The 27,951-nt window shown below is 46.9% G+C and overlaps 5 protein-coding genes and 1 long non-coding RNA gene across 7 annotated transcripts; 3 read left to right on the top strand and 3 right to left on the bottom strand.

The window, feature by feature from the left end:
• The first annotated feature begins 104 nt into the window (after positions 1-104).
• Positions 105-2,621, top strand: LOC117851269 (uncharacterized). The gene is made up of 2 exons (XM_034733056.2): positions 105-867; positions 2,180-2,621. Exons 1-2 carry the CDS (start codon positions 166-168, stop codon positions 2,438-2,440), a joined length of 963 nt encoding a protein of 320 aa, XP_034588947.1. The 5' UTR covers positions 105-165; the 3' UTR covers positions 2,441-2,621.
• Positions 2,622-5,595: 2,974 nt separating this feature from the next.
• LOC117853332 (uncharacterized) lies at positions 5,596-8,053 on the top strand. The gene is made up of 2 exons (XM_072293503.1): positions 5,596-6,748; positions 7,901-8,053. The coding sequence occupies exon 1, from the start codon at positions 5,739-5,741 to the stop codon at positions 6,645-6,647; it is 909 nt and encodes a 302-aa protein (XP_072149604.1). The 5' UTR covers positions 5,596-5,738; the 3' UTR covers positions 6,648-6,748; positions 7,901-8,053.
• Positions 8,054-12,895: 4,842 nt separating this feature from the next.
• On the top strand, positions 12,896-15,000 carry LOC117852735 (acid phosphatase 1). Of its 2 annotated transcripts, none has more exons than XM_034734962.2 (3): positions 12,896-13,961; positions 14,224-14,433; positions 14,603-15,000. In XM_034734962.2, the coding sequence occupies exons 1-3, from the start codon at positions 13,246-13,248 to the stop codon at positions 14,778-14,780; spliced, it is 1,104 nt and encodes a 367-aa protein (XP_034590853.1). In that variant the 5' UTR covers positions 12,896-13,245; the 3' UTR covers positions 14,781-15,000. The 2 variants fall into 2 exon arrangements, with proteins under 2 accessions (XP_034590853.1, XP_034590852.1); XM_034734961.2 differs by having other exon boundaries at positions 12,898-13,967.
• A 788-nt stretch (positions 15,001-15,788) lies between these two features.
• LOC117852736 (proteasome subunit beta type-6) lies at positions 15,789-19,179 on the bottom strand. The gene is made up of 8 exons (XM_034734963.2): positions 18,902-19,179; positions 18,210-18,286; positions 17,782-17,837; positions 17,547-17,619; positions 17,317-17,428; positions 16,960-17,033; positions 16,721-16,795; positions 15,789-16,118 (listed from the first exon to the last, which is right to left on the bottom strand). Exons 1-8 carry the CDS (start codon positions 19,038-19,040, stop codon positions 15,987-15,989), a joined length of 738 nt encoding a protein of 245 aa, XP_034590854.1. The 5' UTR covers positions 19,041-19,179; the 3' UTR covers positions 15,789-15,986.
• A 1,079-nt stretch (positions 19,180-20,258) lies between these two features.
• Positions 20,259-27,382, bottom strand: LOC117852737 (uncharacterized). The gene is made up of 2 exons (XR_011897971.1): positions 24,480-27,382; positions 20,259-20,496 (listed from the first exon to the last, which is right to left on the bottom strand). It is a non-coding gene; the product is annotated as an uncharacterized lncRNA (long non-coding RNA).
• LOC117852734 (uncharacterized) lies at positions 20,503-23,204 on the bottom strand. Its single transcript, XM_034734960.2, has one exon. It carries the CDS (start codon positions 23,141-23,143, stop codon positions 20,801-20,803), a length of 2,343 nt encoding a protein of 780 aa, XP_034590851.1. The 5' UTR covers positions 23,144-23,204; the 3' UTR covers positions 20,503-20,800.
• Positions 27,383-27,951: the final 569 nt, after the last annotated feature.

Below are 27,951 nucleotides of genomic sequence, written 5' to 3' on the forward strand. Positions count from 1 at the left end.
ACCCAACCGGGAGCCGAAGCCCACTCGAACCGCACCATACTCAGGCCCAACCCAGTCGCCGCCCAACGCCTAACCCACCGGCGGTGCCCAAATCCTCTCGATTTCTCGAGCCCCCCCGGCGGGGACGCCGCGCCACGCATCCCCCCACGGCAGCCCGCAGCAGCCATGGAGCCCGCGGCGATGGACCGCATCGCCACCCGCCTCTCCGCCGTCGAGGGCCTCTACTTCCCCTCCTCCTTCCTCTCCTCCTCCTCCCCCTCCTCCGCCGCCGCCCCTCCCTCCCCGCCGCGTCGCCAGGCGGAGCTCCGCGCGCTCCTGGCCCGCGACGCGCCGCTCTTCCTGGAGCGGTACGGCGCCGCGCTGTCGGCCGACGAGCTCTCCGCCTTCGACGCGCTCAGCCCGGACTACGAGGTCGACTGGCACCTGCGCCGCCTCCGCGCCGCCGCGGCGGGGGCGCCCCCGCCCGCGGCGCAGGTGCGGAACCGGCGCCGCGCGTACCTCGACCGCCTCGTCCGCGAGGGGGAGTACTTCTCCGAGGAGGCCATGCGGGAGCGGGAGCCCTACCTGCACCACGAGTACGTCGGGAGGTTCCAGGACCCGCTCGGCAGGGCCATGGCGCGGCCCGGGGAGAGGTGGTCCGAGACGCTGATGCGCAGGGCGGAGGAGGCGGTCATCGTGGAGAAGATCCGCGGGGAGCAGATTAGGAGAGGGGTTGATCCCAGCGAATGGGTCGGTGGTGGCCCTGAGGAGGCGATGCAGGAGCAGGAGGAAGAGGAGGAAGAGGAAGAAGAAGAGGAAGAGGAGGACGAAGAAGAGCAGAGCATGAAGGAAAAGGAGACAGAGGTCGTGAAGCCCATTGCGACTGAGGTTTGCATCCTGCCGATTATGATATTGTCTAAATTTTCTACTTGATTGTACTTGTTCTATTGGGGCTGTAAATTGTTTGTAGTTGATTCAGTGGTCGGGGGATTGCATGCTTGTGTACACTAATTCGAAGTCGATTTTTTTTATGAAAGGATGTAACACTGTTACTGATATGCTTCATCTAGGGAGTTAACTACAAATTTTGAAAACAAAAAGCCTATCAGCCCATCCTTGTTATGAAGGAATGGAAACCTAGTCTTGCTTTGCAACTTATGCTATGTGAATTCAGACACTAGTTTTCATTTGCAACTTTGGGCCACGTGGAGTACCATGATCTGGAAAATTATCTAATTTAAAGAAGCTGGTATGCACCCAGATTGATGATAAGTTGCGGCTGATTATTTTTTTCCATATCAGTTTTAGATTGAAGGCTTTAGCTTTTAGCCATAAGTTATGTGTGGTAATGGTGATCATTGTTTCAATGGTGAATGGTATTCTTTTGACAGACAAGATGCTCTGACTCTGAGGTTTCTCTAAATAGATGCCTATCATGCTCTTTGTTTCATCTGATAGAGGAAGAAATTAAAAAAAAAATGGAAGACACCTTTTTTCTTTTTGAAGCTGTGTATGGCAGATAAGTTCTCTGAATTCCCCCTAAATAGAATCCACCATGTATCTGAGTGCTGGCTGTAATCGTACTCTATGTTTCATGCGATAAGGAGGAAATCCAGACACACACAAAGCTGTGTATGACAATGTCAAACTGCTAGTTGTTCAACTCTTGTTGTACACGATAAAAGTGCTTTGTAAGAAGCTTAAATTACTAGTTTTTTTTGGTGGAATATTATACACAGATTCTTGCATTAACCTCTGGTTTTACTTGTGATCCAACTTCTGCCTCGGAATTCCTTTTGCGCTGAACTCTGTGTTGACTTTACTTCTTAGTTTTGTGCAATGGTGTTGGCCTCTATGGCTTGAAGGAAACATGCATAATGATATAATCTTTCTTGCCTATGGAAAAACATAGCCTGAGGGTTCAGGTTCAGTTTCATGGTTTTTTTTTAGCCTAGTATGCATGCTAAGATAACATGATGATACATGTGTAAAGAAACTGTTTGCTCATGTAGAAACTTGATTAATGCAGTTCATAATTAAAGCATATTTTGTGACCTCTATGACGTCTGGCATCCTCCATTTCTTATTTGACCTACTTAGAAGTCAGGATTGCCTCTGAATTTAGTTATCTCGGTGTGGTTCTTCCTTTTTTATGCATTGCCCTAGCATGATATGAATTTCTTCCTTGACATATTTGCAGGTTGTTGCCAATGAGTCTGCCCCCATGGACTCCAGCAATGGTAGAGGTTCGGCTGCAGGGACTTTCAACCAAACGTTGTCTTGTGAAGAAATGCAGGATCAGCTGGAACAATTCACATATGTGATGCAACAAAAGTTCCTGACTGGTGAAGACACTGAGCATATGGACTATTCTCAGATCGATAATGATGAGATGCTGGATGACCATTGGTCCAGGGAAGCCAACTACGATGCAGAGGAGAAGTATTTCGAAGAAGATTAGCAAACGACAGGATGCTGTTGCTTTCAGAGAAGCAATGCAGCAACATCTGTGCTGTTCGTGTTGGGACATCTTACACTCTCTTAGTTTGTACATACATGTATTGTCTTTGATGGTGCTCTGTTCTGTCCGTGCAATAGTTAAATCTCATAACCTATTTCTGATCAGAGCCAGTTTAGTTTCATGCGGACATGGAGCAATTTTGTCATTTTCACTTCTTATAGAGATAGCTTATGTTAGTTGTTTGTTGGAAAAAGTCCATTTTACTCCCCTTACCTATCCACTTTGTCCGCTTAACCCCCTGAATAAAATTTAGGCTCACTTTACTCCCTTAAACTATTTCATTTGGTCTAATCTACCCTCTAATTTGGGTCTAATCTACCTCTAATTAGATTTTTTTTTCTCCGTGTATGAGTTGAATCTTGAGTTCAAATTTTGTGAGCGGATACAAAATATAATGCTTTATGTTAAAAAATTATATTAAGAATTTTTCATGATTATTTTTATAGGTTAGGAATATTTAATATGAAATTGATCTTAGATATACAAAACTGTATAAAAAGTAATAAAATTGCTAATGTATTTTTATAACGTAGAGCATCATGAGTCAACTAGCAAAATCTGAAATTAAAACTGAATGTGCATGTGAAGAAAAAAAAAAGAAATATAATTAGAGGGTAGATTGGCTTCCGGAGCCAGGTCATCCCATCACTCGCGCTAATGTTGGCCTCGTCGCCTCTGGCTCCCGCGGCGGTCGCTATGCCGTGGTCACTCTCAACCCTGATCCGAGCGGCAAGCGGTACATCCTCCGGTTGCACCACGAGAAGACTGGGCTGTGGCGCAGGAAGATCGTGTCACGGTCACGGAAGATATTACATGGCAAACATTGCCTGGATCGATCTCCGGAGGGCTGTTGTGGTCTGCGACGTGCTTGACAATGACCCTGTCGCCTGTTGAATGATCTCCCATTGCCTGAGCCATTGAATGATAGAAACAAGGGGTACCTGGAATCACCTGCCGATCCCTGTTTTTTCCGGGATATTATAGGAGGACAAAATTTGATAAAGTTTGTAGAGATTGAATATCGCCATGAGCGCTTCACTTCTTCTGGTGGATGGAGAGCTGTCACATACAGCTGGACATTTGGTTCAAAGAATTGGTGCACGGATAGCGTGGTTGATTTTGAAGATGTATTAGAAAACAGTGGAGGTATGCTGTCATTGCTAAGTCCGGACAGGAGGAGGGGGGAAGAGTCGAAGAACATCCCACCACTGTGTGTCCCTGTTCTGTGCGACAGTGACAATGTTTTGTACCTGATGTCCAAGCCAAACCACAGAGGACCCAAAGGATCTGTGGTAGTTGTTGACACATCAAAGAAAACACTGAAAGCAGTGACCCCGATGTCTGACGAGAGAGTCATAGGATATACACTGACCTATGTCCACTGTACATTCTCCAGCTGTTTCAATGGCATTGCAGGTATTTATGTCAAACTTTATTTGCTTGTTAGTGCTGGCAACTTGTATGTGGTCTCATTCTCAATTTAGATTATGTTGGTATTGGCATATGTCGCATTTGAGATATAGCAGTCTTAAGACCGTTTGATGAATCATGTTATAGATGCGTGGCCCAAGATGGAAGACCAAACCAGCAATGCATTTCTCAATCTATATTGGAAGGGAGAATTTGTCAAAAGCAGTTGATAAGGATGTTATTTTGTCCTAGATCAAGGGAGACATTGATGCTTCTAACAAGTCTGTATTTCATGTAACCCCTTTCCAGTTTGTTTTTGTTCATAGTGTGATCGATGTTTGGTTTGCTGTGTCTACCTTGTGTAATCATTGAAACCCTGGTAAATCCAGCATGTCTAAAGTACGAGCTTTCTGATGCTTGTCTGCCATCACACTCATGTATTAGAGTAGGCTAAACTCTTGCATCAGCAAACTGGCAGAAATCTACAGTTACTATTGCCACAACGATTAGCTAAAGCCCCTAAATTATAACTACGTTGAGATTAATACTCTATGACACGAAAAACTTTACTATCAGTGTATCTATGTCGTGAATTATATGATTGTAATGGCTTTCAGCTTGCTGATCATTTACTTATGAATTTTTCTGTTCATATCAGGTCAAGACATTTGATTATTGAAGGTTTCATTATGTTTACGAATGATACACAATTGGATTGCTCTAACCTGAGTGGAAAAGAAATTATCTTAACCATTTGCAATGTGGAATTTGAATGGTAAGCTATAAATTGAATGGTAATGACTCTTGCTGCTTCTCCTTTAACTCAATGATATAGTGGTGCGGCCTAGAGGGATATTATCACTTAAATAATCTAATTTTTTTTGTTAAATAGTATCCCAATGGAAGTGTGAAGGTTACAACTCTGAAAGAGCCAGATTACTTCCTTGGCTTCCATTTCAACGGATTTCTAGCTCATGTCACGAAAAATCTGATGCTCATGGAAAACATGTCAGGCTTGTAGGTTTCCTTTACCCTGCACCCTACGTTTCCCTACCCTTCATCCTACAGGTATGCTGAATGTATCGGATGGATGTATTTAATTTACGCATTGCATACTTTTTTCCTCAGGCTTGAAGATGTATGGCTGTCGTACGGGCGAGTCAATGCAGTGAACATCCGATGATCAGTACCAAGAGGGCTTTGACCCGGCTCAACGATGTCTGGAGTTTGGCGAACCTGCTTGCTGCTGCATGTTTTGTTTTCCAAATATGTTGATGTGCATGACATTAAATCCTCCCATCTGTGATGCGCATGGCATCAGACCCTTGTAATTCGTTTCTGTTGGCTGGAGAGTTGGAGAGTGTTTCAAATCTGAGCCTTTGTAGGTGCAATGAACATCAACTTGAGCGATGCAAAACTGTAATGTCCGGTGAAGACACTGAGCACATGGGCTACTCTCAGATCGATAATGACGAGACGCTGGATGACCATTGATCCAGGGAAGCAAACTATGATGCAGAGAAGTATTTTGAAGAAGATCAGCTCACGACAGGTTGCTGTTTTCGTATCTGAGAATCTTTGTCGCACCATCTGTGCTGTTCATGTTGGACACCTGTTACTGTTAGCATGTGCATATATGTTTTGTCGTTGATGGTGCTCTGTGACTTTGTCCGTGCAACAGTTGCATCTCATACCGCCATCCGCTCCTCCTCCTCCGACCCCTTCGGAGAAGAGATCTGCTACGACTACTTCGTCTACAGCGCCGACGGCACCGGCGGCTCGTCGCTCGACCTGCTCCCGGAACCAGGTCATCCCATCACTCGCGCCAATGTTGGCCTCGTCGCCTCCGGCTCCTGCAGCGGTGACTCTCAACCCTGACCATGAGAAGACTAGGCGGTGGCGCAGGAAGATCGTGTCGCGGAAGATGTTTCCGACAGAATCAGCTGGTGGCAAGGGGCTGGAGGAGGACGAGGCTCTTGATTTCACGTCCACCAAGGTAATCGCGCTCCAAGGCTCCAACATTGCCTGGGTCGACCTCCGGAGCGCTGTCCTGCTCTGCGACGTGCTCGACAAGGACCCTGTTGCCTATTACATCCCATTACCTAAGCCATTGAATGATAGAAACAAGGCGTACCTGGAATCACCCAGTGATCCGTGCTTTTACCGCGATGCTATAGGGAGACAGAATTCGATAAAGTTTGTAGAGATGGAATATCGCTTTGGTGCTGACTCCGCTCTTGCTGGATGGAAAGCCGTCACATACAGCTGGGCAATTGGTTCAAAGAATTGGTGCACGGACAGCATGGATGATATTGAAGATGTGTTAAAATGCAGTGGAGGGATGTTGTCGTCGCTACGTATGAACAGGAGCAGGGGGGTAGAGTTGGAGAACATTGCACCTCTGTGCTACCCTACTCTGTGTGACCATGACAACATTCTGTACTTGATATCCAAGCCAAACCGCAGAGTCCCCAAAGGATCAGTGGTGGTGGTTGATGCATCAAAGAAAACACTGAAAGCTGTGATCCCTATGTCTGACGAGAGAGGCATAAGATATGCACTGACCTTTGTCCACTGTACATTCTCCAAGTGCTTCAATGATGTTGGAGGTATCCATGCTGAAACTTATTTATTTGTTAGTATTGGCAACTTCTATGTCTTATCATTCTCATTCTCAATTAGATCATGTTGGTATTTGTCGCATTTGAGATATATTAGTCTTAATACCGTTTGCTGAGTCATGTTATAGATGGGTGGCCCAAGATGGAAGATCAAACCAGCAATGCATTTCTCGATCTGTATATTGGAGGGGAGAATTTGTTAAATGCAGTTGATAAGGTATGTTATGTTGTCCTAGATTCAGGGGAAACATTTGATGTTATTTGAAGACAGTTGGAATGTCATTAAATTCTGTTTATTCCTTGTAATAGTATTCTAATAATTATGTCTATTTCAATTTTCATGTAATTCTTTCCAGTCTGTTTTTGTTCCTCATGTGGTCAATGTTTGGTTTCCTGTGTGGGCCTTGTGTGATCATTGACGCACTGGTAATACCAGCACGTCCTGATTCATTAGTCTTCATTTTGTAGCAATAAAACTTTACTAGTCCTTTATCAAACTATCTAGATAGGTTGCATGCTGCATTGTGAAGCAACAATGCTTACATTTTGTGAGCAAGGAATGCCTCTTGTTATCACATAACTCGCTTAGCCATCATGCTGAATCACCTGTTATCCTCTCTGTTAGTCTGAAGGTGGTTTCTTTCCACAAACATTTGCTTTAAACATTCAAGCACTGGAACTGCATAAAAGAATGCTTACACAAACATTTAATATTGAAGTTCTAAATTTACAATAAATTCGGCTCTTTGGCTTGGAGCATATTCTAGAATCAGGTGATGTTGCATTGTGCCTTATTTTAGCACAGACTAGGTTTGGCAATGTCTTTTCCGTATGCAAAGAAGTATTGGGATTCTTCCACAGCAATGTGTCAACTGTATTGCAAATTGATATAGCAACTGCTATGGTTACTCCTGCTAAGATGAATTGTAGTCCTGCTATCAAATCCTCGAATTGCAGCATATATATGGTTTTCCCATACAGTACCGGCGCTATCTGATCCAATTCGGCGTGCAAAGGGAGTGCGTTGAGATGCGCTTGCAGACTGGACCCCAAACCAGCCATTGGCGTGTGAATTTCACCTGTGTAGCAGGGTTACAGTCCTAAAACAGCCTAGTGAATCAACCTTTTCACATTTCTTGACTTTGGTTGTCTGCTATTCCTTAGTGTGGGTTCATCTTGATTGGAAATGTGTGCTACATGCATTTGTTATGGCACCGCACGATTTAAACGTACATTTACCTACCTGAAAATTATATGTATGTATGTGTCTAAAATAGCTATATACATAAAAGTGTCCTGTGAGTAATGTGTGTCCTTGTACCTGTTTTTTTTTATTGTATTACTGACACATTTGCTTTTTATTTATTAGGTTTCAAGAAGATGCCCGTGATACAATGCCCCAACTCTTGGGGATGGAAGCAACGGGGAATCCCAAGATCCGTTTGGACTTTCAACACTTGAAACAGTACGATCTAATGCCATCACATCACCTGGGGTAGGCAGATTTTGTTGTTGATAATTTAGGAAGGTGAGTCAGAACTAATAGAAGCAACTTGATTTGGCATTTTCATGATTTGGAGTTGGCAGATGTAGTTGTTATCACTACCTCAAGAAGCTAATTTTATGTCTTAGAATGACCTTGAGTAGCTGCTAATAAGGAAATAAACACCCATTAGCATGAATGAAATGGCATAACAGTTGATCCCTGTCATGAATTGTATGATTGTAAAGCTAATTTAACTTATGCATGTAATTTTTTCTCAGACTTGAAGATGTATCATGTATGGCTGGACTGCACAGAGAGTCAATGCAGTGAAGGTCTGATCGGCACTAAAGAAGAGAGGGGGTCATCAGCTGTTGGCCCGGCTGGACGTTTTGGAGTTGGCAGATGACGTCTGGGAGCTGTGTGCTGTGCTGTGCTCCACGTTTTTCTTTTCTGTTGTTTGTTTTGCTTGTTTTCAGTTTGGGGAGTCTGGCCCGGCTGGATGACGTGTGGATGGATGGATACCTTGACGCGGATGACATTAGAGCCTTGTCAATGATGCCGCATGGAATTAGGCACATTGTAATTCCTTTCTGTCGGCTGGCCGCTGGAGGGTTGGAGAGAGTGTTTCGAGTCTGAGATTTTGACTTTTGAGGTGTAATGAACATCAACTGGCCCAGCCCGACGTTGTTACATTGCTGACAGAGGGAACTGCCACCTATGTTGATCATGTTAACAAGCTAGATGACCATTGGTCCAGGGAATGGATTGGAAGCCAACTAGGATGCAGACAGGAACAGGATGCTGAGAATCAGTGTCGTACCATCTGTGTTGTTCATGTTGGAAACCTGTTACTGCTAGCATGCACATACTCCATTGTCTCTGATGGTGCTCTGTCCGTGCAACGGTTCACGGTTGCATCTAATAACATATTAGTGATCAGAGGGCAGTTTAGTTTCATGCAAATATGGATCAATTTTGCCATCCCCCTTCCCCTCTTAAATCGGAGGTATATGAGAGCTTGTTCGAAAAAAGGTATATGAGAGTGTTTGATCGCATCATTCTGATTTATGAGTAGTTCTGTAGTACTTGTGTTGCTGTTGAACGAGACACTCGGAAGCAACAATTTCAACCCCAACCCGAGCTGCAAGCGCTACATCCTCCTCGTGCACTGCGAGAAGACCGGGCGGTGGCGCCGGAAGATCGTGTCGCGGAAGCTCCTGCCGCCGGGGGACGAGGTCCTCGCCTTTCACCTCCACCAAGGCGGTCGCGCTCGGCAGCTCCACCACCGTCGTCGCCTGGGCCGACCTCCGGCGGGCCGTGCTGCTCGCCGACGACCCCGTCGCCCAGTACATCCCGCTGCCCGAGCCGCTGAACGACGGGAACAGGAAGCGCCTCGACACTATCTTCGACCCGTGCTTCTTCGGGGACCTCGTCGGGAGAGGCGACTCGATCAAGCCCGTGGATCGAGATGGAGTATCCCCAGACCCCATGGCGCTGCTGGCTTCGTCCCCGCCGGATGGATCGGAGAGCCGTCATGCGCAGCTGGACGGTCGGCTCCATGGACTGGAGCACCGACGGCGTGGTGAATTCCGACGACGTGACGAACGAAGAGCGACAGCGCAGGTCTGCTGCCATTGCTGTGTCTGGAGACGAACAGTGGAGTAGAGGTAGAGCCGGAGGAAGAGGACGTGCCATCGATGTGTGTCCCTGCTCTGTGTGATCGTGACAATGTTCAGTAGCTGATGTCCAAGTCGACGCGGAGAGGTTTCAAAGGATCGGTGGTGGCTGTTGACACGGGGATCGGGGAAGGGGACCTTGGAAGGAGTGGCGCCGATGTCTCACGAGAGAGTCCTGGGATATGGGCTGACGTGTCAGCGTGTTCGGCTGGCTGCTTCGCAGCTACTTCAGATATCGTAGGAGGCTCTGCCTGCTGCTGCTGAGCAGCAGCCAGCCGAACACGCTGTATTGTCTGATCTGCATTATTCTCCAAGCACTAGCACTAGCTAGCCTAAGATGGATGATGCTGGTACTTGTGCGCATGCCCATCTACGTATAATTCTACTTAGTACTTCCTCCATTCCAAAATGTAGATCGTTTTGATTTTTTAATATATAGATTTTGTTATGCACATAGAAAAGGTAAAATGACCTCTATTTTGAAACGGAGGAAGTAGCATTCATGTAGTACTTGTGCAAATATAAGTCCATAGCAACTTTGAGGCATACCTTATTTGCCTCTATCTAAAATATGGTACTCTATGGAAAAATCATGCCAATTATATTAACCATGACCAATTAGTAATAGACAATGCAATGGACTCATTTATTGTGCCACCCACCTTAGTTCATGGACGTGAGTCCAGATAGACTTATATTTAGAACAGCAGGTACAATTACCATCCCACATTGTCGTTGAAAAGGACATAATGATGATCTTAATAATGCAGTCAAGTCTGGTGCTACTACTGATGGGCAGGTATACATAGCCAAATGGGTCGGGCTAAACGGGCTGCACGAGGCCCAGCCTGTATTGGCCCGGCACCAGCACGGCCTGGCCTGTTGTTACACGGGCCCGTGCTGGCACGGCCTGAGGTAGCAGGTCGGACCTAGGCCGAAGAGGCGGCACGTCGGGCGGCTCGTGGCACGGCCCGTGTAACGGTCGGCACAACTGAGACCCGTTAACTCCGCAGCGTATAACCCCCCCTCCCCACCCTCCGGCCCCCGTGCACCAACCCTAATCCCCTCCCTGGCTCCCTCCCTCTCCGCCGCAATCGCCACTCGCCTCCGTCTGTCTGCCTCCTTCCTCTCCCTGGCTCCCTCCCTCACCACCAGTCACCGCCAGTCCGCCACCGGTCATCGGCGCCGTCCCGCCTCTACCTGTCCCTATCCGCCTCCTTCCCCTTCTCGATCTAGATCTCGCTAGTTCGCCACCGGTTACCGGCACCGCGTCGCCGCCTCCGTCTGTCTGCCTCCTTCCCCTTCTCGATCTAGATCTCGGCGTACTCGGGTGCTCCGGCAGCGCAGGTAAGATCTCCTCCTCTGACCTCTTATGCTCTTCTACTATCATGTTCTCGAGATCTCACATCTTGTTCTTGTAGGTCGTTGGCCGAGCACGGTGCCATCGTGCTCGCGTGGGTGCGGCGCGCGCCGTTGAGGAGCCTGAGCCTCTGAGGAGGCAAGGATGAGGGAGGTCGTTGGAGATGGATACTGATCGCACTATTTGCGTCGCACTATTTGTGTAATGAACATTTGGACATGTAATCTTAAGACATTACAAACTCTATGGTGCTGGGTTGTACTCTTTTTTTCTTTTCTAGGGTTTCTCACGAGGTGTGAGTTTTACCTAGAAAGGTTTTTAATGAGGCAGCCATACTAAACAGCTCAAATAAAATTTGATCTTTGATCTCTATGTCTCTATAAGTTATGATTTTAATAATATGCATGTATATGTACTGTGCATTCCCTATTTTCCTGTGATCTTAGCATTCCTTGTTATCTTGGGCATCTGTTGGAGGGTTTTTTGTTTGGCGGACCGATGGGCGGCCCGGCCTACTTGACCTGTCGGGCTATCGTGTCAGCCCAGCCCACATAAGGTATAAAGAGGTCGGGCCTGGGCATGTAAGACGGCACGACGAGAGGCCCAGCCCAACATGACACTATAGCCAGGCCGATACAGGCTGGGCCAGGATGGGCCCGTGCCAGGCTGGGTCGGGCTGCCCGTTTGGCCATGTATATAGGCAGGTAATAAAATCGATAATGACCCTTGTGCATACATAATGGAGTTGAGCCTTTGCTTGGCTTGCCTCACTTAGTGAGGATATAAGCGTTGCTAGGGCGGGTGTGGGGGCATATGCTCTCCTGATCCTTTTTACTAGCTCGTTTGTGCGGCGGAGCACCGACTCATGAACGCTTGCTATCACTGCTTGTCAGCGGAAAGGCAACATCACCGATGGCATTCAAGGTATTTGTGACTCAATGGCTTGGTGCAATTGTCGGCTGTAGAAGCCCACAGACCTATGCAGGAGCAGATCAAACGCTCTGCATCTACTGCTTTCTGCATTTGATCCACATGAGATCTTAACTTCACTGCAAATATCAAGCTCAACATTAATTATTGTATGGCCATACTCTTATAAATATATGTGTTCCATACGCGTGCAAGTTATTACCATAAAATAGTTGTCTTATATTATGTAAAATATGGTGCAACTTATATTATTGTCTAAATAAAATGGTGTGGGATGGAGAACAATGCGTATGTTTGTATAACTCGACTACGACTTGTGTGGCAAGCGACTTTACGGTATGTGCTATGTTTATCTTTATTCTTATACTATTGGTGATGATATATATTTAAGGTGTACAATATTTCTATTCAAATCCACGTGACTTCTTTCTCTCTCTCTCTCAAATCTGAGTTCTCACATCGCCGGTACGCTATACGCACACGCGGCGGCAGCGGCAGCTTAGCGCCCGGTCGCGTCGGAATTTCGCGTGCATTTACATCCAAAAAAAAGAATTTCGCGTGCAGCCTTGCGGTGGGTCAAAAGCTCCAACACGCGGGCCCGGAGGTCATCCAATAGACGCGGCGTGGAAGAGCACATGCCTATTCCTTAAGAAAAACAAGAAGAAGAAGAAGACCACATGCCACGTCAGCGGCGTGGCTGGGTCCACCGCGCCGGCGCGCCGCGGCCGGCCAAGGCAGCGCACGCCTCGCACGGAACGCGCCAAGACCTTGCCCCCCGCCCGAGGCCCGACCCGCGCACACAACCAAGCCAACCCGTAGCCGCCACGTAACCACCGACCCCATGGGCTTGCCCCACCGCTAAGAATCCTCCTCCCTCACATTCGAATCCCACCCTCTTCCGCTCGGTCTTCCCCTTTCCCCTCCGCCCCCAGGCCCCAGGCCTGCGAAACGAGATGCACGCCGCAGGCCTCCCTACTTAACCTTCCCCCCTCACCTCCCGCCGAAGCCGCCGGAGCCACGCATTCCCCGCTCCCCTCCTCCCTCGTCCTCCTTCCCAGCTTCGCCTGCCAGCCGAGACGCGCCCCACGCCACCAACCACCGTCCACCGCCTCGGCTACCTATTTACTGCCCCCGACCGCACGCCTTCGCTTCGCCCCGCGCCAGCCCCGCCCCGCCCCGTCTGCGCCCGGCCCCCACGCGGCGGCGCATCGGCGATCGACCCGGGCTCCCGCGCGCGGCCGAGCGGTAACGGCACGCGCGTCATGGCGCGCCGCGGTAGCGGCGGCCTCGTCCGCCTGCTCGTGACGCTGGCCATGCTCCTCGCCGCTGTCGCCGAGGAAGCCACGGTGGCGCCCGCGGAGATCGGAGTGGAGCATGCGCCAGCCGCGCCGGCGCAGAGCGCGTCCGAGGAGGCGCCGGCACTGGCTTCGGAGACGGAGGCGGAGCAGCACAATCAGCCGCCGCCGCAGCACCTCCTGCCGCGCCCCCTCATCATCGAGCTCCCGTCCGAGGCTGCGGCGGCGGCGCGGGAGGCTGCCGCGGGCGAGGGGCAGGACGAGGCGCCGGCAGACGCCGTCGCGGCGACGCTGGAGCTGGAGGTCCAGGTCGACCTGGTGCCGGCTGCGCCGGCGCAGGACGCGTTCGAGAACGCGGCGGCGGAGCAGTACCAGCACCTGCCACGCCCGCTCGTCTTCGAGCCGGCGGTGGACGACGTGCCGGCGGACGTGCGCTGCGCGAGCTGGCGGCTCGCGGCGGAGGCCAACAACCTCGCGCCGTGGAAGGCGGTGCCGGCGGGGTGCGCGGCGCACGTCCGGGACTACATCGCGGGCGCCGCCTACCGCTCCGACCTCGACCTCGTCGCGCGGGAGTCCACCACCTACGCGCGCGCCGCGCCGCTCCGGGGCGACGGCCGCGACGCATGGGTGTTCGACATCGACGAGACGCTGCTCTCCAACCTCCCCTACTACGCCGAGCACGGGTACGGGTGAGTCAGACCTCTCGCCCCACGCATCTGCCATTGCCATCGAGGAAAAAGAGAAGAAATTTAGGCGGCACGGAATCCCGAATTGTTTAGGCAACGAAATCCATTGCGGTATCCAAGCCTTGTTTGGCACCACATCTCACCCAAAATGATAAAATTCTAGGCAGGAGTGCAGGACAGGGAAAGATTAAGGCATGAACTTGCTACTCCGTTCAATATTGTCTCGTTCTCACATGGTGCTCTTGATTTCGAACCGCAGGCTTGAATTGTTCGACCACCAGAAGTTCGACAGGTGGGTGGAGAGGGGTGAGGCGCTGGCCATCCCCTCCAGCTTGAAGCTGTACAATGAGGTTCGCGAGCTGGGGTTCAAGACCTTCCTGCTAACGGGCAGAAGCGAGGGGCACCTAGACATCACCGCGGAGAACCTCAAGAAGCAGGGGTTCCATGATTGGGACAAGCTCATACTCAGGTATAAATCACAGATTACTTTCAGTCGACTGCTACCTTTTGGTTGAATGCTGAAATTGAAATCTTCTAAGCTCAGTCAAATTTGTCGCCTGCGCACTTTGTATGACCCACTGTTCTTCATCGTTCATTGTTAACTATGAAATCTGAAATGTGTCTTTTCCGATCTCCAGGGAAGCATGTGACTGCAAGAAAACTGCAACAGTCTACAAATCAGAAAAGAGGAAGGCAATGGAAGAAGAGGGGTATAGGATCCTAGGCAACTCTGGCGATCAATGGAGCGATTTGCTGGGCTGGTCCATGAGCGCTCGCTCCTTCAAGCTCCCCAATCCAATGTACTATATCCCATGACAGAAACAGAAAATAGGGCGGGTGATGCAGTGTTTATTTGATGCATTGTGCACCCAGGCCCAATTGAACATAATGCTGACTGATGGAAACTGAGAATAATCTGGCAATGGAATTTAAACTGTACAAAAGCTTCACTAACGCCATGTAGTGTACATTACCTGTAAATCTGAATGTAATGGTTGAAATGCGAAGAGTTAATCTATGAGTAATTGAGGGTTCAGGGATATGCCTTATACAGAAAACTACAGTTTCTGCGAAATTACGCAGCTGCTAGAAATGGAGTTTAATGTTCCCGATGCAACTCTCCTTAGCTTCAGCAATGTTGTTGTCAGTTCCTTGATACTCCATCCGTTCCAAATTGCAAGTCGTTTTGACTTTTCTAGATTTATAAATATTATTATGCACCTAGACATACACTGTATCTGAATGCATAATAATAGCTATGAACCTAAAAAAGTTAAAACGACCTACAATTTGGAACGGAGGGAATATCTTCAGCAATCAGCATACATGCTGCACTGAATGAATTTTCGGTGCTTGCAATTTGGTTATGTTTCGTAATGTTCAGGTCATCCCTTTTTCCATCATCCCTTTTTATAAATTCGCACAGCTGTCGCATTTTCACTATAGTGTTTCGACGAGTAGGGTTGTGCCCTATAACTTTAAATGGTAAGACAGCAATGGTAACTAGCACCATAGCATCAATGCCCATACATCATATAAACACTTGAATCAGGTCTAGCTGACATGCTGCACGAATAGTCTCTAAGCAAAACTGCCCAGCACCAGAAAGCAATTTTCAGATTTTGAGGGTTTGAGGGTCATATTTGTTCGGACGGTGCCCTCGCCAAATGGCTTCTAATGGGGAAGGCATTAATGATACCGATAGGCGATGGGCTCATAGACAGCTTGTATCTGCATCGCCTTACACGACCACTAGGCGTATCAAAAGATCATATCCTCATCACAGTAACATCCAACCATTTAACTAAAATCACAGTGCTCTGATGACACTAACCACACCTCAGAATGGCGATCAATCTGCCGAACAGAAATTTAGTAAGGTGCAACAACATCACAACAATAAGAAAAAAGTAAACACTTTCGTGCGGCAGCAGGAATTGTTTCAAATTCTTTAGTTGAAATCTTGAACAAGTCATACAGTAGGAAATTTCACAAAGGAAGGTGAGCGGCTGGAGGGCAAGTTCACTGCACCATGGGATCAGGGTTCCCAGCAGCAAGAATATCGAGCAATGAGTTATGGGGCTCCAGCTCGTCATGCCACAGTGGAAGCTTGTCACCAGGGTAAAAGTTTCTCTTGACACCATCCGCGTTTATCTGTGACATGACCAAATCAGTTAGTTTTGAGCTCAGGAAAAAAAATCAGTCTAAAATATATGTGCCCACCAGACGCAGAACACTAGCAAATAAAGTGGACCAAAAAAAGGAAAGCTGAGAGAGCAAAGGAAAAAAAAAACAAGCATTCACTACTTTGAAGTCCCTTCGTTCTTACAAATCGAGTTTTTTTTTCCAAGGCAAAACCTCAAAACAATATGAAAACAGAGCTTACAGATAGAATTCATTTTAAGTGAATCAAGTAACAAAAGTTGACACATCACTTAGATGAGGCATTCCAATTGTTCTTGTAACACCATCTCAATTCATTTCAGGAAAAGCTACATGCATACTCAATTTTGCATGATGAAAGATAGAGAATATTGCACCATGCAAGACGTTGAATGGTCAAACAGTTACAATTTTCAATCACAGTTCATTAAGTTTCACTTCTGAAAGATATCACAAGGCCCATTGTGCAAGATACAAGTGCCAAAAATAACATGACAGAGGAAAATACATGACATCAAGTTTAGGTGTTTCCAATGTTTCAGTATTCCTCAATAAAGGGAACTACAATATGCAAAGAAAAAAATAGAACTTACGGTAACTGTACGAACAACTCCTCCACTAGCACCATCACGGGCCATAGCAAGGGAAACTACCTTGACTACAAATTTCTGTAAATATGGACATAAAAGAAACAGATTAGGAAAATTGATTTAGTTTTGTATTATAGTCCACTTTTAACATTTAATAACATTTTCCTATTATTACATCTTATACTGGAGAGTATCTCAATGGTGCTCAGACTAAGAATTAAGAAGGAACTTTGGTGATATACCTGTGCCTCTTCCTCGCTCATTCCCTCTCTCCACTCATGATCCATAAGCGCATAAAGGTAACTGGAACCTGAACCTGAAAGTCAGAAATAAAGATTACAAGTGTCAGAAATAGTACCTGATGTACACCGAAGAGAATTAGGAAAATAGTATGGACCATATGCTTCAGCAGGCAAGTTTTTTCATAACCAAATTTGGAGTATGAAAATGTCATCATGTAATGCTCAAACACTAAGTGAGTTGAGTACTAAGTCATTAGCTCACACAAGGTATGTCACAGGAAAGAGAATACTGGAAGTTGCGTTGAGACGCCAACTTGGAAAAAAGGGACCAATGTGACCCTATGTGAGAAAATATACCTCCAATTGCAAACGGTTGCCTCAGAATCGTTCCACCAAGAGGGACCGAAAAAATCTGGCCTCCCTCATATTTGTCCCATCCTCCAATAATCATGCCAGCTTGCAACATGTTCTGGAATTAAAAAAGAAATATTCAATTTTGTAATTTAACAAGAGTTTAATATCAAATCTGACAAACAATTCCAGATGACAGGTAATTAATGAGGCAAGTAAAGAGCATTTTAACATACCTTGTTCTGGTAGGCTAGCAACCTAATCAAGTTGGCCGCAACTTTAACAGTAGCTGGCTGCCCAGCCTGGATTCTGCACAAGAAGTCTAACTTTAGCATCAGCTACCTTGCATGTCAAATATTTAGGTAACCATATACCAGTATTTATCAAAGATATCTGAGTCTCATTTAGTTTATTGATTTCTCCAATGAGAAGATTAAACATTCTTAGGTCATGTATGAAGAACCAACTTACGTGTGTTGGTGGAGGAAATAACGTACATAGTCCGAAATGACTTGTGTATCAGCAGCCTGTGAGAAAATAAAAACAGCAAGAAGTTTACATGTGAAGTGAATAACGTGCAAAAAGGAATGTCCATCTCTGGCACTTAGACTGCAAAGGAGGAATTTCTTGCTACTAAGAAAGTAAAGACAGGGCAGCATAAAAACAGCAACATGAGTATTTACTAGCATGTATATTGTTTAACTGGTTCAGATTCAGATCAACAGTGAAATCTAAGCCACTCTCTAAACTAGGTGCCGTCAAAGATGTGCATTATTAACTTGTCAAGGGACAAACTTAGCAGGATGTTTCTACTTAAACATCTTAATACGACAATAAGTCAATAACATTAGAAAACCACAAGGAAAAGGCTTTCATCTTCAAAATAGATGGGTACTTACAGATCCAGAGCGGCAGACATACACATTGTCTGTCAGCTGAGTAATTTTGTCTGAAGCACGGTTGGCCACATACATTCCTACAAATTAGAGCAGCAAAGAAATATTAAAATTTAGCATAAAAACAAGAATACAACAGCCTAATATCAAATTTATTTGGCGGAAGCAGGAGAAAAAGCATTTTCTGGACTACTTTGACCGACACTACATGAACTTTAAGGAGGCATGTTTTCCAGTAAGAAGACATAAGTTAATCAAAAGGATACATGGTTCAAAAAACACCAAAGACATCCTTGAAAGCAAAGTGAGCACATAATCTCATCGTTCATTGTCATCACAACCACTATCATGGGCTCATGGCAAAGACAATTGATTGTATGCTAAACAAGAGTTGGACTATTCTATATTCCATCAATGATCTGACAATCCAAACAGGAAGCAGAGAAGGGCCAACTTCCCCGCAACATCATTCTATCTATCCTACTGCTAGTACCCAAATAAAGTCCTCTAATCTCGCAAGCAATCAAAAACAAAACCAAAAGGCCATCACAGCGGCCAACATCACCAGCTACCTCTCAATTCCCAACGATCCAAGCGAAAACCTAGACCAACCCCATCCCCCGCGCCAAATCAACCCTCGCCCGTGGTAGGATCTCCCGCGGCACACACAGATGGAGAGGCGTCGGATGCCGTACCGGTGCTGGTCCTGGAGTCGGCGCCGAGGATGACGCCGCCCTCGTAGCAGACCCCGATGATAGTGGTCCCCATCCGGTGCTCCCCGGTGGTCGGGGCCTCTCCGGCGGCGGAGGAGGAGCCCGGGTGCGCGGCGGCCATGGCGGGCGCGGCGAGATCAGCGGCGAGCACCCTAGTCGGGTCAGGTGAGGAGGCGGAGCGGAGCGGAGCGAGAGGAGGTGGTGTGCTTCGATTCAGCAGCGACGGCGAGAGTTGTATCGTCCTGCCTGGCCTCCCTCGCAAGAAAGAAAAGAGGACACAGGAGAGGAAGAGAGAACATGTTGGGCTCGTCGGTGTCTTACGAGTTGGGCCGCAACCTGCTCGCGGCGCGGGGTTGGCTAGTTGGGCCGGCCCAGGAAGTGGGATTTAGGTTCATGAGAATCGGAATTGGCCCAATTGGGTGCTTGAAAATCGCGTGGCCGCGGCGGCATCAGGAAACAAAATGATCGACAGACCAAAACAGAATGGACCTTGTAGCTGGAACAGTAATAAGAGGCAACTTATATCAAGTTGAAGCAAGTAGAAGCAAAAGGTTGCATAAGCTTATAGATGGGCAACACCCAGATAACCTGTTCTTGTTTCAGTGAAAGGAACTGTTGGGATCCAATGCTCGGTGGTATTTAAGGTTGTTCTTTGAGAAGTCCAGCACAGATGCTCTTGCAATCGGTTTCCTGCAATTTGGGAGTGCACCTGAGGCCAATCCCAATGGAGGTTTCTTCAAGAGTTTCATGACTATTAAATAACATACCACATCAGCAAAATACTGACATGGTAAGGTCATTATGAGGAGAAAGGAGAGGGAGTTTCATTATATGTGAGTAGATTTATCACCATGAAATCCAACAGGCACAGTTAGGGCAGTCCCAACCCAAGGCACTAGTCATAGTTTCCATAAGCTCCACATCATCAAGAAACTGGGACTAGACACTACTCTTCCAATGCAAACATTACTATTCCATACTTGAATTAATACTAATCATCTCTCATTATATCTTGGATGGTGTGTAGAAACTAGGTTTTCATGCAAGACCTAATTTCCTTCTCTTTCTTCATTTACTTCCTTACCACATCATCTTTTATCCTAGGTGGCAGCTCATTTAATTCTACGGACACCATCCTAAGGGTTGTGACTGCTCTTACCAAGTTCTCAGTCTTGGTAATTGTACTACTGAGTCAGGTCTGTTGCTGACATCAATGCAATTTCGCAGAGGTACACAGGTAGTATGCTTCATCGCTTCAGCAATGAATGCCTACTTGCCTAGCGTTCAGGCTCCAGCAAGCAAAGAAAAAAACCACAGGCGAATGCCATCAAAGGTTAAATCAAGTGAGAACCACTGTTTAATTATTGCAAACACTGTTAACCAGAATGTCGAAAGCATCACACTGCTTAATCCAACCATGTACTCACGGTCTCACACATATTATGTACAGACCGTAGTAGTTCCCGTTCCTTCCAGGAATTGAAGTGCTCAAGGCTTCCAGAATTTCTAGTTGAAATCTTTACAACAAATGCTTCTGCTAACCAGAACGCAGCTGTGGATAACATATTAACAGGAATCTGCAGAATAAAGTACCACTATTGTTATCCATGCATCAACACTCCATCTTGATCAGACATTCTAGTTCAGACTTTGCGCTACTTTGTTCTTTGGACACATAGGCAATATAAAGATTCAACACAACGTGCAAAAATAATTCGAGATTAAAGAAAATTACACATCGTACATAGGCACTCTCAACATCCATCTTGATCATGCAATGCAAATTCTTGCTTAACCATCGCAGATGCACTGGCTATGCAGAATGAGAAGCAAGCATCACTGCATCAGCCCACTTCTGGCCAGTAGTTCAAGCAAGTTCGATTACCTGGGTTCTAGATTCTGGTTTCTTCCCATCAATTTCACGTTTGCCTTTATCTTCTGTAGTATCATCCAGTCACAGATTTTCTCACCTACGGAGTCAACGAACTGGAAGTAGCGCATGCTCACTGCCTTGCTGAATATAAGTAGCCACCATACAGCTGCCAATCCAATTCCAAAGCCGACTCCTGAAAATGCATACAACACGACATCGTGGCCATCTGTGTGTTCTTCATGATCAACTGGATTTCCCTTCTGTTCAGAACAGCTATCGGGAACAAGAGGGCTGCAGAGATAGTTGTTGCCTGCATATATGTATGGATCTTGATCACCAAGTGTTTGAAGCTGAGAGCTTGGAGGTACCTTCCCAGAAAGATTGTTGTAAGACACATTGAGGTGGCTTAGCAAGTGCAATGATGCCATGCTCTGAGGAATCACACCAGAAAGCTGGTTCCATGAGAGATCAAGGGACTCCAATGAACCCATACGACTAACTGTCTCTGGGATATGTCCACTGAGGCGATTTCTTGATAGATTCAGGTTCTTGAGTTGCAAAAGAGCTCCAATTTCAAGAGGAATTTCTCCCATTAGTTCATTGTCAGAAAGGTCAATGCTCTTCATCAGATAAAGGATCCTAGAATATATTCTTTCTTCTCCTTTAGTTGCAATGTATAGACTCTCATTATAATAGACAACACCGTAAGAACCAAAAGTAAAAACCATCAATGGTATAATGGGTTCTGGTTTCTTTGAAGCCATTCCGATGAAGTTTCCAATACTTCGCAGGAGGGGCCCTGAGAGCTTGTTATTGGCAAGATCCAACACTTGAAGTTCTTGGAGTTGTGACAATCCAACAGGAATATTTCCCGAGAACTGATTCGATCGCAGCCTAAGCATTTCAAGGAGTTTTAGACTAGTTCCTATCCATTCAGGTATAGAACCCTTGAAAAGATTCTCTCCAAGATCAAGTAAACGCAACTGGTTGCAAGATCTTAGAGAGGTAGGCAACAGGCCAGATAACCTATTCTTGTTTAAATGCAAGGAAAGAAGTGAAGTAAGAGAGCCGAAGCTCGGTGGTATTTCTCCCTCAAGGTTGTTGTTCGAGAAGTCCAGCCTAACTAATCTTGAGCTTTGCTTCCAGCAATTAGGGAGTTTACCTGATAAACTGTTGTGTGACAGGTATATTACTGACAACCATGCCATGTCGCACAAATACGAAGGTATGCTTCCATTTAGATGATTATTTGACAAGAATGCGAAGCGCAAGTCGTTCCCTAAAATATGGGGCAATGGTCCTGAGAAAGAATTGTTGGAGAGATCCAGCACGTCAGTACTTCTTGGCATATCAGGAATCTGACCTTCTAGTTGGTTTGAATCCAGCCTCAAGAAACGAAGTGACTTCATATGCACCACAGAGGCTGGTAGCTTGCCTGTGAGCAGGTTGTTGGAGAGATCCAAGCTAGAGAGAGACACCAATGAAGTCCCAAGCCAATCAGGCAATGGGCCTATAGTTCTCGTGTTGTGCAAATCTATAGTCTCCATTCTGGTCTGCATCCACAGCCACTGTGGGAACTGAGATTCTAGTGGGCAAGAATGTAGTTTGAGTTCATACAGCTGAAAGGGTGGCACCCAGTTTGCACCCACAGAAATTCTCAAGGAATTAGAGGACAAAACAAGGCTAGATAGCTTGGATAGATTGGCTAGGTGTTCTTCAGATAAGATGCCTTGGAGCAAATTGTAAGAAATGTCAACCTCATTTAAGCGTACAAGCTGACTAATATTGGAAGGTACAGGACCTGTTAATGAATTATAGCTGAGGTCAATTGACAAGAGTCTGCTGAAGGACCCCAGCCATCCAGACAGACTTCCAGATAGATCATTACGCCCAAAGTCGATCGTAATTAGTTTCTTCATGCAGCCCGCCATGGCCTTCCCCAAGTTGTCGATATCACCAACAAGATTGTTATCGGACAAAGATATGATCTGCAAGTTGCACAATCGACCTATTGATTCTGGAATTGCCCCTTCCAAACTGTTCTTGTACAAAAGGAGGTCCGTGAGGGCAGTTAAATTTCCCACAGCTTTAGGAATCGGACCATGAAGCCCACAATAGGCCAACTTGATCTCTGATACAGTTTGTATGCTAGTTAACCAATATGGAAAGGTAGAACTGAAGTTGTTGCTTGACAAATCAATTTTATCTAGAACCGTGAAGTTGGACTGGGATAGAGAATTAAGGTTTGTGGGCGGAAGACTGGTATCAGCCAAATGAAGCTCCTGAAGGGACGCAAGCATGTTTAATGATTCCAGCCAGTCTGTAGCAGCGGAAAGGTTCCACCAATACATGCCAAGGTAAGCCAGTGAAGAAAGGCGAGAGAGCCAAAAAAGGTTATCAACAGAGCTCCTGGAAGTAAAGCTGCCATTAGGAAGAGCTAATATCAAGGTAATTTAGCTTTGACAAGTTTCCCAGTTGAGGGGGGATTTTTCTGCCGAAGTTAGCACCATGCAAGTCAAGATGCCTCAGGTTCTTTAAAGATCCTATGAACTCAGGAATACTTCCACCACCAAAATCATTCCGACTAAGATCAAGGTACATCAGATGAGTTAAATGAACCAGTGACGGACTGATATCACCTGTCAGAGAATATTCCCGACTGAAATTAGGATTGTGGAGGTCGAGCTTGATAATGTGCCCAGTCTTATTGTTACATGTCACACCGTACCAGCTGCAACAATTTAGACCCCTCCATGATGACAGTAAGCCCTGAGGGTCTTTAAGGGTGGCCTTCAAGTCGAATAGCACATTCCTTTCTTTTCTTATACACCTGCTTGCTGCTGTAGTTTTGGTGGACACTAACAAAAGGAGCAACAAAGGGCGCAGTGAAAGGCGCATGATGCTCTTCATGTTCGTAGTTTTGCAACTTGGTGGTGGTTTATATGAGACACAAGGTTTGGAGAAGACCCCAACATTAGCAAGAAAAGATGGTCAGCAATAGCCAGCTCTGTCATATTTCAAATTAGTAGTTAACCATAGTTTGTGGATGTATTTTAAATTCAGGCCTAGTGTAAGCAAGATAAGATTCATTTTTGGAGGAGATAAGAGACCTGAGAAAAGTCTGTCCTATAAAGTATTTCATGGTTGAAGTACCTCACAGTTCCTTACCTTTGAACATTATGGCCGAGCATAATCTATAATCTTTTTCTTGGAGAGGGAAAATGCAACGCTGCCAGATCACACTATCACAGGGTACAAAGTCAACAATGATAAACTGATACAAGCACTGGAATGATTCCTTGCGATTGAATACTGAAATACTATCCAAGTCCGCAATCCTCTGCTTAGTCTAATCTCACCATGCATCATTCTTTATGGGTGTGTTTCATTCTAATCAACTGAGTTAATTATCATGCAAAAAGGTTAATGCATAGAATGGTCACTAGACGATGTTGGCGACATCAAGATTTTGTCAGATAATAATGGAATGAACACAAGCCATCTTTTCTACACTCCTTGTTCTGATAGAACCGTATGCAATATATGATTCTACACACAAGGAGATAAGCTTTTGATCTATGAGTTTATCTGCCGCCACCCCAATCCCGGAAAAATCATCAAGAAAATGACGCCGACGCACCACACTGCCACAGAAACGAGAATATGCAAGGATTTTGATTTGTGGACCTGAAACAATGGAGGCCCCGGCGCGGCGTCTCTATCCGCGGGTCCGCACGGGCTCTTCCGCCAACTTCCGCGCCTGCCTGCGCGGCCAGGGCCCCGACGACCGCCGTTCGCGGAGTGGAGAATTTGGTTGATCCGCCGCCGCCGAAGAGTTTCCTTGTTGAAGCTAGCTCTGGCGGCCGCCTTCCGGAACCGGGTGATGAAATGGATACTGCGCTGACGCGCATTTCCATCTCCATTCTCATGGCCGCCACGGGCGGGGCTCACCGGAGCTCCGCCGGCCGCCGCCGTGACGACACGGGAGGAAGGTGAAGACTGAAGAGCAGGGACTGATACAAACCATTGTTTTCAAATTAGCCCCGGATTTGATCGCGATCCGAAATTTTACAAAAGTAACCCTTATATTTTACAAATAAGACCTTGGTTTGGATCGCAACTATTAATCACGATCCAAATATTTTCATTTCAGTCCTAATTGGGTCTCGAGTCCCGGCCGACACGGGCGGCTCGTCGACGTGGGCCCCGCCCAGGCGCCACCGCCGCCGGCTGCCTCATCCTCGTCGTGGCGGACGGACTCTCAACGGCTGAAGGCGGATCCTTCCGTTGGTCCATCGGGCGTGGGGAGAATGTTGCTCGCCGACGCCGACCGAGCCCCCGTCAGAGCGTCGTGTGACCGGCGGTCGCCCGCGCAGCTGCCCTTTCGGAGCCCTGCCGCCGGAGCCAGTAGAGGAGCAGAGAAGCATTGGAGCTTCGCAGGGGGCATCTTCGTCGTCTTCTCCGCGATCTTCGTGGCGCCGCCGTGCCAACGCTACCGACCAGCCAACGCAGGAGCTTCTTCCACACAAGCAACAGGAGCGTTCAGTAAAATCTGAAGCTAAACTTTTGTCAGTGCGAATAAGGATCATGCCAGCACCAAATCTGAATTTGCAGACTACATAATAGAAAGATCGTGCAAAGAGCCAGCCAGTGTGATCGATCAGTCGATCACAGCTCACAAGCTTCCAAGGGGAGCCATGCCTACAGTCCCTGCACCTCGCTCCAATACTTCAGGCAAAATAAAAGCTTAATGAAAAAAAATGAATATGTAACAGCATAGCAAGCACTTTACATGGTTAATCAGAAAAGGCTCGCAATGCGAGCACTGAATACTGATGGCTTCCAGAGTTTCAGTTTAAATGATAATATCAGTTTACAAAGTGCCGCTGGTAACCACAATTAAAAGCCATCATCGGCGACATAGGTCTTGATTCTTGTGAAGCCATAAAGGTGAAGTTTCCAATACTTGTGGTACAGGCCCTGAAAGCTTGTTGGTAGCAAGATCCAACACTTGAAGGCCTACCAGTTGTGACAATCCAGCAGGACTACTTCCGGAGAACTAATTTGACCGCAGCCTAAGAAGCATGAGGAATTGCAGAGTATCTCCAATCCTGAAAGTATGGAACCATCACTCCATCAAAGTCGTTCTCTCCAAGATCAAGTAAATTCAAACGATTGCATGAGCTTAGAGAGGCAGGCAAGACTCCGGATAGCGTGTTCCTGCTTAAATGCAAAGAAAAAAGTGAAGTAAGAGAGCCCATGCTCGATGGTATTTCTCCCTCAAGGTTGTTACTCGAGAAGTCCAGCTCAAATAGTCTTTTGCTCTGCTTCCACTGATTAGGAAGTTCACCTGATAAGCTGTTGTTTAACAGGTCTATCGTCCACAACGGCACAACCATTCCATGTCGCAGAAGTACATAGGCATGCTTCCAGTTCCAGACGATTGTTTGACAAGAAAACGAATTGCAGGTCGTTGCCTCCTAGCAGGAGACGTCAATGCAGTCCAAATCCAATCAGGCAAAGGGCCAACAGTTCCTGTGTTGTCAAGCCCAAAACCGTAATATGGCAAAAATGTCAAAACATCCTACCACAAGACCTGAACAGCATAAGCACTACATGAGAAACCCAATTCCATCTCACCAGAGCCCAAGTTTCCCTCCATATAAGACTTTTAAAGTAGGTACTCCCTCCGTTCCAAATTGCAGGTCATTCCTATTGGAACCTAGTAAAGACAAAATGACCTGCAATTTGGAACGGAGGGAGTAGTTTGGTACAGATGAAATGTAACTGAAGAGACTTGATACTTCCAGTTGATAGAATGTGTTTATCGATCTACAAACATATACACAACAGCCAGCCGTGTGACGTTTACTTTACGATTATTGGAAAAACACAGCAAGGCTACATGGTTTGAAGTCAGCAACAATTAACTGATATCAGCAGTGTGTTGATGATTCCTTGATTAAATACTGAAACGTTGTCCAGGTTAGTCTGATCTGACCGTGTACCATTCCTTATTGGAGTGTATCATTCACAACGAATTTAGTAAAATACCATGCAGTAGGATGGATGGATGGAATGAACAGAAACCCACCTGCATAAATTGGTGTTCTTATCGAACCGTCTGAAATCTATAAACAGGTTAACATTTGCTCTATAATCCCATCAAATCGGTAGGATAACGCACAGCACTGCAACAGAAATTGGAACATTTTATCTGTGGGAGCTTACCTGAAGTTAGCGGGAAGACCTGAAACAATGGAAGGCAACGGCGCGGCGCATCCACGTCCAGGTTCGCCGCTCGACGTCCCCATCAGCGTCTCCGCGCGTCGTCCTCCGCGAAAAAAAAATGGGATTGCTCCGCTGCCGATCACTTTGATCCAGGAGTACTGCGGCCTTAGGGTCCCCTTGTTGAAGCTGGTGCCCTCCTGCCGGAACATGGAGACGAAGGGGATCCTAGGCGGAGCGCATTTCCTAGTCTAATCCCGTGGCCGCCTCGGATGGGGGAAGGGCTCACCGGAGCTCCGCCGCCGTGTCGAGGGGAGGGGACGAGAGCGAAGAGGACTAGAGGAGGGGCCCATATACAAAAGTAAACCGTAGTAATTTTTCAGATTAGCCCCTAGACTGGATCGTGACTATTAATCGCGATCCAATATTTTGCAAAAAGGACCCTATTTTGGAGCGCGATTAATAATCACGATCCAAATTAGGATCCTTTATGCAAAATACTGGATCGCGATTAATAATCGCGATCCAAATTTATGCAAATTACCCCCTATCTCGATCGTGATTTTCGCAGATAAGTCCTCCATTAACGGGCAGCTCTTTGGCCACCGCCTGGCCGCCACCGCCGACGCCGCCGCGCCGTCGCGGACGGACTCACGGCTTCTGGAGGAACCCCTCGCCGACGCGGCCACGATGTTCCTCGCCGTGGTGTCTGGGTACGCCCTCGCCGCCGAGCGGTCCCGTTCGATCCGCGACGGCCGCCGCCCTGCCCACCCTGTTCTGCTGAAGCAGCGGCGAACTGCTCTTCCTGGCACTCGCACAGCCGCCATGGCTGCACTGCACCCGGCCACCACCATTGCGCCATTCCACTGAAAATGCCTTCCGCTTTCGCATTACATAGCACATCAAACTTAATTCTGAATTTTGTGATCAC

This window comes from Setaria viridis, chromosome 4, assembly GCF_005286985.2.
Source record: "Setaria viridis chromosome 4, Setaria_viridis_v4.0, whole genome shotgun sequence".
Taxonomy (NCBI): Eukaryota; Viridiplantae; Streptophyta; class Magnoliopsida; order Poales; family Poaceae; genus Setaria; species Setaria viridis.

Bases quoted from the DNA above. Each gene is read 5' to 3' on its own strand.
- LOC117852735 (XM_034734961.2), top strand. From the start codon at position 13,246: ATGGCGCGCCGCGGTAGCGGCGGCCTCGTCCGCCTGCTCGTGACGCTG. The intron at 13,968-14,223 runs GTGAGTCAGACC...TTCGAACCGCAG, and splicing joins TACGCCGAGCACGGGTACGG to GCTTGAATTGTTCGACCACC. The intron at 14,434-14,602 runs GTATAAATCACA...TCCGATCTCCAG, and splicing joins TGGGACAAGCTCATACTCAG to GGAAGCATGTGACTGCAAGA.
- LOC117853332 (XM_072293503.1), top strand. From the start codon at position 5,739: ATGTTGGCCTCGTCGCCTCCGGCTCCTGCAGCGGTGACTCTCAACCCT.
- LOC117851269 (XM_034733056.2), top strand. From the start codon at position 166: ATGGAGCCCGCGGCGATGGACCGCATCGCCACCCGCCTCTCCGCCGTC. The intron at 868-2,179 runs GTTTGCATCCTG...ACATATTTGCAG, and splicing joins TGAAGCCCATTGCGACTGAG to GTTGTTGCCAATGAGTCTGC.
- LOC117852736 (XM_034734963.2), bottom strand. From the start codon at position 19,040: ATGGCCGCCGCGCACCCGGGCTCCTCCTCCGCCGCCGGAGAGGCCCCG. The intron at 17,034-17,316 runs GTATATTTTCTC...TCTGACTTTCAG, and splicing joins GCAACCGTTTGCAATTGGAG to GTTCAGGTTCCAGTTACCTT. The intron at 16,119-16,720 runs GTAAGTTCTATT...GTCATGTCACAG, and splicing joins GAGTTGTTCGTACAGTTACC to ATAAACGCGGATGGTGTCAA.
- LOC117852734 (XM_034734960.2), bottom strand. From the start codon at position 23,143: ATGTATTGGTGGAACCTTTCCGCTGCTACAGACTGGCTGGAATCATTA.